At 48.4% G+C, this 12138-nt stretch overlaps 1 protein-coding gene across 2 annotated transcripts in view; it reads right to left on the bottom strand.

Annotated features, from left to right (window-relative positions):
- KCNQ5 (potassium voltage-gated channel subfamily Q member 5) overlaps positions 1 to 11595 on the bottom strand; it is a 627271-nt gene extending 615676 nt beyond the window's left edge. Inside the window, exon 1 of one of the 2 annotated variants that reach the window (XM_013968999.2) lies at positions 10531 to 11595. In XM_013968999.2, coding sequence (XP_013824453.2) covers positions 10531 to 10925 — 395 coding nt within the window. In that variant the 5' untranslated portion in view covers positions 10926 to 11595. The remainder of the gene's footprint in view (positions 1 to 10530) is intronic. The other variant, XM_018058845.1, reaches the window with a different exon arrangement.

The raw sequence follows: 12138 nt of genomic DNA, 5'->3' as shown, positions 1-12138 counted from the left end.
CAATTTTAAGGCTTCACTCTCTGATTTCTTCAGAAACCTGAGCCTAACTAAAACCCAGGAAAAAGAGTTTTCTCTAAGCCTCACATCTTTCTAGAGGCCTCAGTTAATTGCTGCAGGACAGTGAGTACATTAGGTGGCCCAGTCTGCTCATGCAGGACACTCCTGCAGCCTGTAAGGAATTATAAGGTCAGCGCATCTCCTGATTAAGAGCAGACAGCTTTAAAAGGAAGAGAAATCAAATAATACAATGTGGTAAAAAGAAATGAGGAAAAACCTCATTCCAGAAATATGGATGCCAAGAGAGGAGAAAAAAAAAACAAAACAAAACCCTAGGAGCAGTTTAATTTGGGGAAAGATGACGGGACAAATGAAGGAAAGAAAAGAAGAAATATCAAGGGCTTCCCCTGTGTGTATGAAGGAGGGGAGCATGGAACCTAAATGGAAGACATCTATACTACTGCGAAGAAAACACAAGTATCCTATTAGTTTCAAGGAAGAAAGCGCTGTAGAATCGGTTTGTAGCCAATAGGTCCCTTCAGCCATTATGAAATGTAAACAAGCAATTGCTGCTATTTTACATGGATTTTACTTATTCTGCAATGAGAGTATAAGTTTGAAATATGTTTATAGGAAATGCTATTTAGAAGTTTTTATAACAATATGGGTTCTTAATATGAGTGGCTCTACAATTAAAACTAGTGAAACTTAAGGAAATTTCTCTTTGAAAACTAAAATGTTATAACATTCAAATAGTCCTCCTAGTAGCAATAAACTAGGTAAATTTTGATGAAAAACAAAGGATAAAAATCTGGGCTTGATGCCATAGGAGATACAAAAAAAAAAAAAGGTACTTTGGTTTCTTTAGACACAAATTATTTGTGAAGCATTAAACAATCCAATTAGAAAGCAATGCAAGAATGTAATTAAGGAGTAAAATACATGGTCCAAATAATAAAAGCTATGGGAGGTAAATAAAAGGAAGGAAATAAGCCAGAGCTATCAAGAAAAACTTTATGGCAAAAATAAAACTTGGGCTGGTTAGAATTTGGAGACAGTGAAACAAATATTGCTAATACTAAAATAATTATTTTGCATATACTATATTGCTAAGAGCTATACCAGACCCCAGAGCCGTTTTTAAATTATACCATACACGTGAAATGAGGGGCCTGCGCCCACAAGTACTGCCCACGATCAGGATTCAGTGGTAAGGATGCAGGCTCTCAGTCAGCCTGCCTGGTTCTGAGTCCTTCCTCCAGGAACTCAGGGGCTGACTGTGGTCAGGTCACCATCACTCCCCTTGACTCAGCATCCTGGGTTCACTGTTACCCAGTGAACTTCCTTGTGGTCAAGGTCTACATCACTCTGCTTTTTGAACCACCAGCATTGAGCACATTCAGCGGTACACACAATGCCTGCCGGGTATTCATCACAATTCATCATTTAAATAAAAAAGAGAAATTATGACATGATAGTTCATGATGCTGTGGCTGAAGCTCCAATACTTTGGCCACTGGATTCAAAGAGCTGACTCACTGGAAAAGACCCTGATGCTGGGAAAGACTGAGGGCAGGAGGAGAAGGGGGCGGCAGAGGATGAGACGGTTGGATGGCATCACCAACTCAATGGACAGGAGTTTGAGCAAACTCTGGGAGATGGTGAAGGACAGGGCAGGGAAACCTGGCCTGCTGCAGTCCACGGGGTCGCAGTCAGACATGACTGAGCGACTGAACAACAACAACGTGATTATAAAGGATCATCCCGCCACGGACTGAAGAAGGAAGAGAGCTTCTCAAATTACCTCCCAGGTACTATAAATGGAAGCAACGGACACTATGACTAAGTGTGTAAAAAAGTTTTTTCTTTATACACAGTTAATATCTTTCAAAGTATGATATAAACTCTGGATGATCTTTTCATTTCTATTGCATTTTATTCAAATGCCTTATTTACTTGTAGAGGAGCAAAAATAAGGTAAATGTAAATATTTGCACTAACAAGTTCTCTGCTAGGATAGACTGTATATGGAATACATGTGTGCAGATATAGACAAAGATTTAAAACGGAAAAAGTGCAAAGCACTTTTCAGTTTATAAACAGATGACTTCAGTAGCATTTAGGAAACTGATCACAAAGGATCAAAAGATCGCCTAAAACTCTGAGAGCCATCAAGCTATTTCAAAAATTATGAAAAATGCAGTTGTGTGGCCAATCTGTCTTCCCTGTTGAAACCAAATAACACTTCAAATAGTATCCATGAAACGGGTGAAAGAAAACAAAATTGTAATAAAAACATCTACCCATCGTTAAACAAAACTGGAAGCTGCGGCCGCCCCGCAATTGTGCTTCGTGCGGTTTCAAAGGGGCCGGCTGGGTGAAAACTTGCTCTGTTGAGCTCTCACCTGCCAAAATAGCCATTTGCAATTAAAAATTAAAACCACTGGCACCTGTTCTTCGCAAGCAATTATTAAAAGACGGCTGGCTACCTTCCTGGCTTGTAGTGGTTTCTGCATCAAAACTTCATGCCATTTTGAAATATTCTTCTCTTACGTTTCATTTCTCTCAGGCCATAAAGTTCCCAAGACTAAGATTTTAACACTTTCAATGTTTCTAATTGTAATATGATCCTCGAATACTACAGCATTGTTTCAATTTCTGAAAACAGATTGAGCATTTTATGTTTTATTATACATGTGCATTTTATTATACATATATATTTTATTAAAATGTTACTAGATTAGCAGGGCGTAAAGCAGTGTAACTTGTACAAGGCCTCACTGCATTTAAGGGAAATCAGTGGTTTTTTAAAGAATTCAGGAGCAAAAATAAAATGCAAACATCAATTTCCGCAGACAGAGGCTTAACTCTGAACAGAATACATATGTAAATAAAAAAGTCACTCATCAGGTCTGTTTGAGCCCTGACACAGGGAGTGGCCCAGAGAGTCAAATTCCATCTTCCTCCAGGAAACCATCCGTGTATTTGGGGGCGGTGCGGGGTGTCAGTAAGGGCTTCAGTCTGCAAGCATGAAGTATCTTCTATGTGGAGACACGAGTCTGTGTGCAGGTTACACAGCAGAGAAGCGGACAGAGAGCCTCCCCCTCCCCGTCCCCCTTAAGAAACTGGGCAGAGACAGGCAGCAAACAGACCCTTCCTCCTCTCCTCCTCCAACGGGGGTGGGGTGGGGGGGAGTGGCGTCATCTGTTTAATTCCTCAGAAAGACCCCCTTGGCTGCTATGCGGCCCACAGACCTCACCAGGAGTTAGGAGTTAATGCGAATAATTAGGAGGTGGCCCTGCAGCTCAGAGCTGAGGAAGGGAAATTTTGAAAAGATCATGTGGAAAATCTGAAAGCCGTGGTGTGGGGAGTTAGGCTAATCTTGATCTCAAAGGCACTACCTTGCTAAGTATGTGTGCTAAGTTCTTTCAGCTGTGTCCAGCTCTTTGTGACCTGCCCCCCGGACGGTAGCCCGCCAGGCTCCTCTGTCCATGGGATTCTCCAGACAAGAATACTGGAGTGGGTTGCCATACCTTCTTCCAAGGGATCTTCCCAACCCAGGGATGGAACCCGCGTCTCTTAGGTCTCCTCATTTGGCAGGTGGGTTCTTTACCACTAGCACCACCTGGGAAACCCTCATTACTGAGTATGGTTCAGTTCAGTTCAGTCGCTCAGTCGTGTCCGACTCTTTGTGACCCCATGAATCGCAGCACGCCAGGCCTCCCTGTCCATCACCAACTCCCGGAGTTCACTCAGACTCACGTCCATCGAGTCAGTGATGCCATCCAGCCATCTCATCCTCTGTCGTCCCCTTCTCTTCCTGCCCCCAATCCCTCCCAGCATCATGTGATAATAAAATCTTGTCCTATTTTAAACTATTAGTTTAATGCTATATTAACAACAACAACAAAAACTATTTGCTGCTTTCAGTATTAAAATCAGAATTCAAATGTAAGAAAAGAAAAAGTATCAAGTCGCTCATTATAAATACTCCTTCCCCTCTGGATAAGACTTCAGACCCTCACCACCTCCACTACTGTGGCTGCGTCACAAACACTGCTGTGACTGCTTCACAGATGGGATTTGGAAACCCAGGAAGGTGAAAGTACCCATTCCAAGTCACAAAGAGAATTAGTGGAAAAGCTGAAAGCAAAGCAGACTTCCTACTTCTGGACCCATACCTTTCTCCTTAAAGTAAATCATCAGTATCTTCAGTTCAGGTCAGTCGCTCAGGCACATCCAATTCTTTGGACCCCATGGACTGCAGCAAGAAAATCACAAACGCTGGTAATTCCTTCAGCTCTGCTTCACTTTGCAATTCCTCTATGGAAAGTTTCCAAGGAAAATGATTTACTTACTGGTAAAGCAAGCTTATGAATTGTGGTGTTGGAGAAGATTATTGAGAGTCCCTTGGACTGCAAGGAGGTCCAACCAGTCCATCCTAAAGGAGATCAGTCCTGGGTGTTCACTGGAAGGACTGATGTTGAAGCTGGAACTCCAATACTTTGACCACCTGATGCGAAGAGCTGACTCATTTGAAAAGACCTTGATGCTGGGAAAGGTTGAAGGCAGGAGGAGAAGGGGATGACAGAGGATGAGAAGGTTGGATGGCATCACCGGCTCAATGGACATGGGTTTGAGTAAACTCCAGGAGTTGGTGATGGACATGGAGGCCTGGTGTGCTGCGGTTCATGGGGTCACAAAAAGTTGGACATCACTGAGCAACTGAACTGAACTGAAAGCAAGTGTTTATGGAGGGTCTGCTATATACAGGGCATCTTGCTAGGTACTTCGGACTCAGAGATCTGTAGGAGATTTTCTGCAGGGGAAGTTCATCCTCTCACAGGATAGACAGACCAAGTAGCTAACAATGACCACATGGCCTGGCAAGCACCACAGTAATGACATTCCTGGGGCCGGGGAACCTGAGACAAGAAGCACCTTGCATTAACCCGGCATCTGGGACATGAGCCCAAGAGAGGTGATCTTTGAACTGTGTTTTGAAGAAGCTGTAGGAGTTGGGCAGCCAGAGGGTTAAGGAGTAAGGAAAACCCCAAGGAACAGTGAGAGCAAACACTGTCTAGCAGAAGACACAAGACAGCAAGGCTGGGGCTCTGGGGGGATGCGTTAGAGATGAGACATGAAGGGGGGCACAGGCCACCTCAGGAGGGGTCTTGGGAGCCAATCCAATGAGTCTGGAGTTAACTTACACTCCTGTCCCCACCTTCCCAGCGCCCAGCCATCCCCAACCCGCTTAAATCCCGTGTGTGATGTCATCTCAGTGAAGCTGCTTCAGCAAATGCCATCAGCGACCGCCTTCATCACTAGCCAATAAAATCCTAGCACATCTCTTCTAGTTATTTCTGCAGCAGCGGAAACACCAACCACGGCTCCTTCCTGTACACGTCTTCCTTCCGCTGCTTCAATGAAAAGAAAGTCTCTTGGCTTATTCCCCCGGCCCTGAGGTCGCTGTCACATTTCCCCAGGTCTTCTGTGAGCTCTTAACCTGCCCTCCACTGCCTGCCGGCGGAAGGTGCTCCCACCCTGCCCTCCACCTGTCCTCGTCCCACTTTGCATCCCTGGGCTAACTCACTCCTCCTCTTGACTGCTTTCACCAGCACAAAACTGCTGGCAGCTTCCAAATCTAAATATCTGCTATAGACATCAAGATTCTGCTCCAGATTTGAAAAAGCGGTCCTTCCTTCAAATATATTTTACTTATTTTTGCTCTCTTCTTGACAAAAAATGACAGGTGCTGGCTGCTGGTCTAAGACTCAATGGACAGAAACCGGGAGCAGCAGGTTCACTATCACGTGTTTATCCCTTGCAGTCTCCCCCCCCGAATGACTTACAAACACTTCAGACTCGCTGAGTGCAAGTCTGAACTCATCATGTTCCCTGGACGTGTTCTCTCATCCTTTGTCCCGTATCTTAGTGAATGGTACTTCTGTTCCCCCAGTCACCCAGCTCAGAGTCATCCTTCTCATTTAGAGTGATGAAAACACTCTGAGTTCTACCTACTTAACTGTTTTCTAATTAAATCCCTCCTTCTTGTCCCCACGGTTGCTGCCTGAGCTCCTCAGGAAGTCATCTCTCACCTGCCTGTAACAGAGCAAGGCACGATTCAACAGACATCGTTGAATCCTGTTCCACAGACATCCACGAATTTATGGATAAAAGAATGAGTGGGAAAGTGGGCCAGTTGTTGAAAACTTCTCACCAGCCACATGGGTTCTATCTGGTACCTTTCAATCCACTGACTGAACCAATGAAAGCCACATCTTTCTGAAATTCCTATCTGATGACATCATCCCTCTGATTATCAGCATTCAGTGACCAGTCGTTCCCACAGGATGAAGACTAGATTCCATGGCTGGCATCGGAAGTCACCCAAGGTCAGGGACGTGTGTTATTGCTCTGCCCTCTTTTCCTGAGGTTGTTCTCATCCTATAAATACTCCCCAGTACCCGGAACTACTGACATGATTCCAATTCCACATCTTTACCTATGCTTTTCCCTCCAGCCAGATGGCTCGCCGCACTCCCCTCCCACCCTTGCTTTCACACCTGAGAATTAACTAGTCATTTGCTAAAACTCAGCCTGTGCTTCACTTCCTCTCTGGAGCCTGTGCTGAACTTTCCACCCTGGGCTCCACTTCTCCCTCTTCCTATAAGGCTGTATTCGCTCCTAGAACAGCAGTATTTCACTGCTGTTCACAGGCTTACACTCACCCTCTGCTGGAATCTTTTCCCTTCTTAAGAATGGAGGCCCCCACCTTATTAACCTGGGAATCAGCAAAATGGAGATTCAAGTATTTGCAGATGGATTGGTAAATAAATGGATGAATAGATGGAGAAGGGTCTTGGAAAGATTACAGCAAGGAGATAATGTGATAAGATGCGCATTTTAGGAAAACACTTTGCTGTCAGAGCAAAGAGCTGGAAGGATCATAACACAAATCAGAGAATATTACAAAGAATCCAACGGAGATGTACAGAGAAACAGACAGGGAGAGTAGCAGTAGCAAAGGAGAGAAGGGAATGGATCTGAAGAAAAAAAAAAAAACTTATAAAGTGAACACACAGATTTTACTGTTTGTATGGGTGGCCAGCAGGAGCAAGCTTGAGAAAAGTGAAGACATCAAGAATGGCTTCTAGGTTCCCAGCTTACACATAAAGTATCTATACATTCTGATCCATAGCATTAAGCCAGGCAAAGATACACCACAAATTAATATATGGAGCCAATCATGCATTTGGCTTCCCTGATAGCTCAGTTGATAAAGAATTCACCTTCAATGTAGGAGACCCCAGATCGATTTCTGGGTCAGTAAGATCTAGTAGAGAAGGGTTAGGCTACCAACCCCAGTATTCTTGGGCTTCACTTGTGGCTTAGCTGGTAAAGAATCTGCCTGCAATGCAGGAGACCTGGGCTTGATCCCTGGATTGGGAAGATCCCATGGAGAAGGGAAAGGGTACCCATTCTAGTATTCTTGCCTGGAGAATTCCATGGACTACACAGTCCATGGGGTCGCAAAGAGTCAGACACGACTGAGTCACTTCACTTTCTTTCACTTTCTATTAAACTAAAGGGCAGCTGAAAACAGGAAGCTAGAAAACATAGTTGCCTGGTAAATCCTAAATTATCATAAAAGAAGAGACTTTCCTAATCTCCAGCGATTCACAAAGATGGGAAGAAAGTATTTATAGCAGGTCATCTCTTGCTCTTTCCAGCCATCTCATCAGCGGGCTGGGGATATACACACACACACACACACACACACACACACACACACACACACTTGAAACTATGCTTTATACCATTAAAATACCATTACAATCATGGTTTTTGCATATTTAATAGAAATGTCTCTTTATCAGAAGCATAACTTTAAACATACTTTTCTTGCTTCTTGGCAATGAAAACACAAATCAACAGAGTAAACCCATCCCTGAAGTATACACCTCATTCATCACAGTACACTTGTTCTTGGCAAGAACCATAATGTGCTGCAAAAACTGTTATTAAAGTAAGATTGGGGGATTCCCAGGTTGGCAAGGAATTAGTTACTTGCACTGCTTTAGGAATTGTTTTCTTATAATTTCTTTTATTATTAATGGTCTTGTTAGACTTATAGTTCAAAGTAACTTTCCTTTATGAATCTAATGTATAAAGCCCAGCTATTCGAAAGCTTACTTAAATCATAAGTGGCCTGTCCTCCTAAGCCAGCTGTACTTGTGCACAACCTCCCAGAAGATGATTCCGACTTTCTGGCAACATGAGTCTAGCACCCCCTGCCCCATCACTCAGTCATTAGTTTCAGACTCTGGAAATTACTAATTCAAAAGTTTACAATAGCATGTGGTATTGATAAGTACACAATTTGTTTTGTTTCTACCACGAAAGACACTGGCTGACTGATAAAGATTGGTGAGTAGAGAATTATTCAAACGTGAACCTCTTGAACAATCATTTGTCAAAAATTTAAGATTCTGTAAGGCCAGAAAAACCTGTTATATCCTAACATATTGAAAATAAAATGTTGCATTACAAGAAGCCCTCATTCATGTTCAAGGGTAACACTTAGCAAATACAAAGCATGAGCACTAAGCAAGGTTGTCTCTAACCCTTTCTGAATATACAATACATAAACTACCAAAAATTCAAGGCCGCCAAGTAGCATCATATTGTAAAATCAGAGTTATGAATATTCTGAGCAAACTCTTGTAACAAAATCATCTTCCATACAGTATATACTTTGTTGCCAAACTGAGCACAGATTATATTGCTAAATGTTTTAGTGGATTCTGATAGGTCAAAATAATTTATCAGGCTCATCAGGTAATAGGATTAATTATATATCAACTCAGAGTGGATGAACATGTAAAGTATCAGTAGCGCTTCTCTAAGACTAGCATTTACTACAGTAGCCACATTTAAGGAGATGTGAATCTTGCAAACATTATACTTTTGATGTAATGATGATCCTACACAACTTTCTCCTTGTGTACGTTGTAAGATGGAAAGTTGGCTGGAATATTCTGCCTAGCGCTAGATGTTCACATCAATCTGGGACTGTAAAATTTTCCAGACACCAGCGCCCCACAGATTGTAGACTCCACCAATTTCCTGACTACTACGTGGTAAAATTCCAGGCTCACCTATTTACAAAACCAGCCCCTTCCTCCATGTTATTTCAAAAGTGTTTCTGGACTTGATGCCAATCCTCCATGTCAGGTGAGAGCTGTGTTTCGATGACATGCCTCATTTCTAAAAAAGCACCTAATTCATGTCTTCCAAACCTTTTTTTTTTTTTTTTTTTTTTTAACTAGGAAACAAGGAACCTATCCGGGAGTGCCTGCAACTTTCTCTGCTGGCCTCCCAAGACTGAGACCTTCATATTCCATTTTGACAAAAAGAAGCAGAAAAGGGGAACGACAAAGAGGAGAAAAAAGAAGCAGAAAAGAAAAGATGAAGGTGTAACGGCATAAAAACTACTGTAAAGTGTCCACAGAAACGTAATTCTAACAGGAGATTGAATGAATGGACGTTGTGGGAAAAACAGTAGTAAACTTTAAAGCCACTGAAAGGTTTTAAATGCCTCAGGGAAAAATAAACATTTGCTTCCAATCATTTTCTCATTAAGCATTCTCTGCTAGATGGTGAGGCTTACTTAACACGCACACGCTCTGCTCCAAACCACCAGTGCCAACTTCACCCACTGCCTGATCCCAGTCCCGGGCGGGCCATGTGCCCCGCACCTCTGCCCGCGCCCCTGCGCGCCAGCGCCAGACTCCACGCCGGCCTCGGCCTAGGCGCCTGAGCGAACATCACCTCGCCTGGCCCTGCTCGCCTCCTCCAGACCTCTGCCACCTCTGCGACAGGAAGGATTACTTGCACGGAGAGATTTTCCGTTAGCCGCGGCTGAGGTCTGCGAGGCGTGTTTCCGGGCGCGCTGGCAACCTAGCTGCTGTCCCCACCGCGCAGTGGCCTCCCCAGCTCCGCCCCGGACCAAGACACAGGCCTGCGCCTCGCCTCTCTGAGCCGCGTCTACCCCGCCATCACCTCCTAACCTCTCCAACACTCTCCCAAGCTCCACGCGGACACACGGTCTCATGCGCCTTTCTCAGCTCCCGGGCGCCCCCCTCGGTTGGAACGGACGCATCTCGGGACCTCATCGCTCCCAATTATCCGCGCAGCCGGAGTCCCGCGCCTGCCAGGCTCTGTCCCTGAGCGCCCAGAGCGGCCGGGAAGCTCATTCGGTGCCCCACGGGGAAGTCTCCGTCTACAGGGGTGAGGGGGTGGGGCTCAGGGAGGTGGCAGGCGCCAGGAGGGAGACCCTACACACGTGCAAAGAAATAAAACCCACCACGTGCGCGCGCGCGAGCGTGTGGGCTCGTGTATGTGTGTGTGTGCGTGTATACGCGCGCGGCCGGCCAGGGCGTGGGCGCCGGGCTTCTCGGGGGACCGGGCAGGAGGGTGCCCCCGGCCGCCGCGGTGCCGGGGGCGCGAGTGGGGGACGCGGGTACTCACACGAACGCGTGGTAGACGAACGCCCAGCCGCGCGGCCTCTCCAGCACGTTGTACAGGTAGTTCTGCAGCCGCCGGTACTTGACGTTGCGCCGGCAGCTTTGGCCGCTGGTGTAGGAGAGCGGCTTCCCGAGCAGGCTCATCCGGGCGCCCTGCTTGCCCCGCCGGCTCTCCCGCAGGCCGCCGCCACCCAGCGCCGCCGCGCGGGTGCCCAGCAGCAGCAGCCCGTCGCCGCCGGCGGCCGCCGAGTTCAGCAGCGCCCTAGCCCGGCCCGACTCCACATCCTTCATGCCGCCGCCCGTGCGCCCCCCGCCCGCCGCCGCCGCCGCCGGCGCGCCGCTCCTCACCCAGAGCCCGGCGGCGCCGCCCTCCTCGCCGCCCGCGTGCTGGCGGGGCATGGCATCACCGCGGGCACCGCGAGGGGGGCCCCGGCGGAGGGGGCCGCGGCCTCATGCGCGCCGGCCGCTTTCGAGGAGGGAGCCGCCCCCGACGGGGCGCCCGGCGGCCCGCGAGCTGCGCGCCGGGGGGCGGAGAGGGCGCGCGGGGGAGGCGAGAAGTCCAGGTGTCCAGTAGCCTTCAGCTCCTTCGGCGAAATCGGGGCGTGTCGCGGGGGTGTCACTCCAAGAAGGCTTCTCCAGCCCCTCGGTCCCCGAGGCGGAAACTCCCTCCTGGCGAAGCGCCCCCGGAGCTGGAGAGGGAGCTCCTGCGCGCGCACGCCGGGTCCCAGGCTCCCCACGGAGGGGACCTGCGGCACCGAAACCCTTGTCAGGGACGGGAGTTCAGGGTATTCTCCCCGGGGCTTCGGAGCTGTTGGAAGGTGCGCCCGCCTCGTACCCACAGGAGGAAAAGGAGAGGCAGGCTCCCTTTCCTCCCGCCGCTGCACCGCTGCGCGGGCTCGTCCCGTCGTCCTTCCGCGAGGGGTGTGCGCGGGAACGGCCCAGCCCTGCCCTCCAGGTACCAGCCAGTCCACGAGCGCGCCGGCCCAGGCTCCGGGCGGGGGCGCTCGGATCTCCGCGTTCAGGGTGCAGCCCCGCGGGACGCCGCTGCCTAGCCGGCGAGACGGGCGCTGGGCATCTCACCGCCGCAAACTCCTCCGGCTTGCGGGCTGTGACTTTCCATCCCAGCATCAGAGAGAGGAGCTGGACATCCTTGCCAGCCGGGGGTGGGGTGGGGCGGGGTGCGTCAAAACTCCGCTTCTCCGCCGTGAACGACTGGCACTGAGCTGTGCCTGACAGCGGCGCGAAGCAGAGGAGAACAGACTGGGTCCCTCCGTCAAGAAATTTGCATTGAAGTCAGAGAAAGTCATAAGCAGGCCAAGTCTCTTGGCGGTGGCGGCGGCAGCCCCTGAGCCTGGGGGCGGGGGGAGAAACCCTGGAGGATGGAGAGTCCAGGACCCCAACTTCGCTGGGTCCTCTCCCCACCCCTCTCTGCTGCCACTTACGCAGTGAGAGGCTTCTCCCGCCGCCTCCGACACAAGAGCGGGCCTCCCCAAACCCCCTTCCCCCTGGGGTAGGAGGGAGGCCGCCGAGCGTCTGGCCTTCAGCGAGACAGAGGCGTTAAAAAGCATGAGCCGCTGTGCGGGAGACGCTGAGAGGAAGCTGGGCTTGGGAA

The sequence above is a fragment of the Capra hircus genome, chromosome 14 (assembly GCF_001704415.2).
Source record: "Capra hircus breed San Clemente chromosome 14, ASM170441v1, whole genome shotgun sequence".
Classification (NCBI taxonomy): domain Eukaryota; kingdom Metazoa; phylum Chordata; class Mammalia; order Artiodactyla; family Bovidae; genus Capra; species Capra hircus.
The sequence above is the reverse complement of the archived record's forward strand: the minus strand, read 5'-3'. Positions and strand labels throughout refer to the sequence as shown.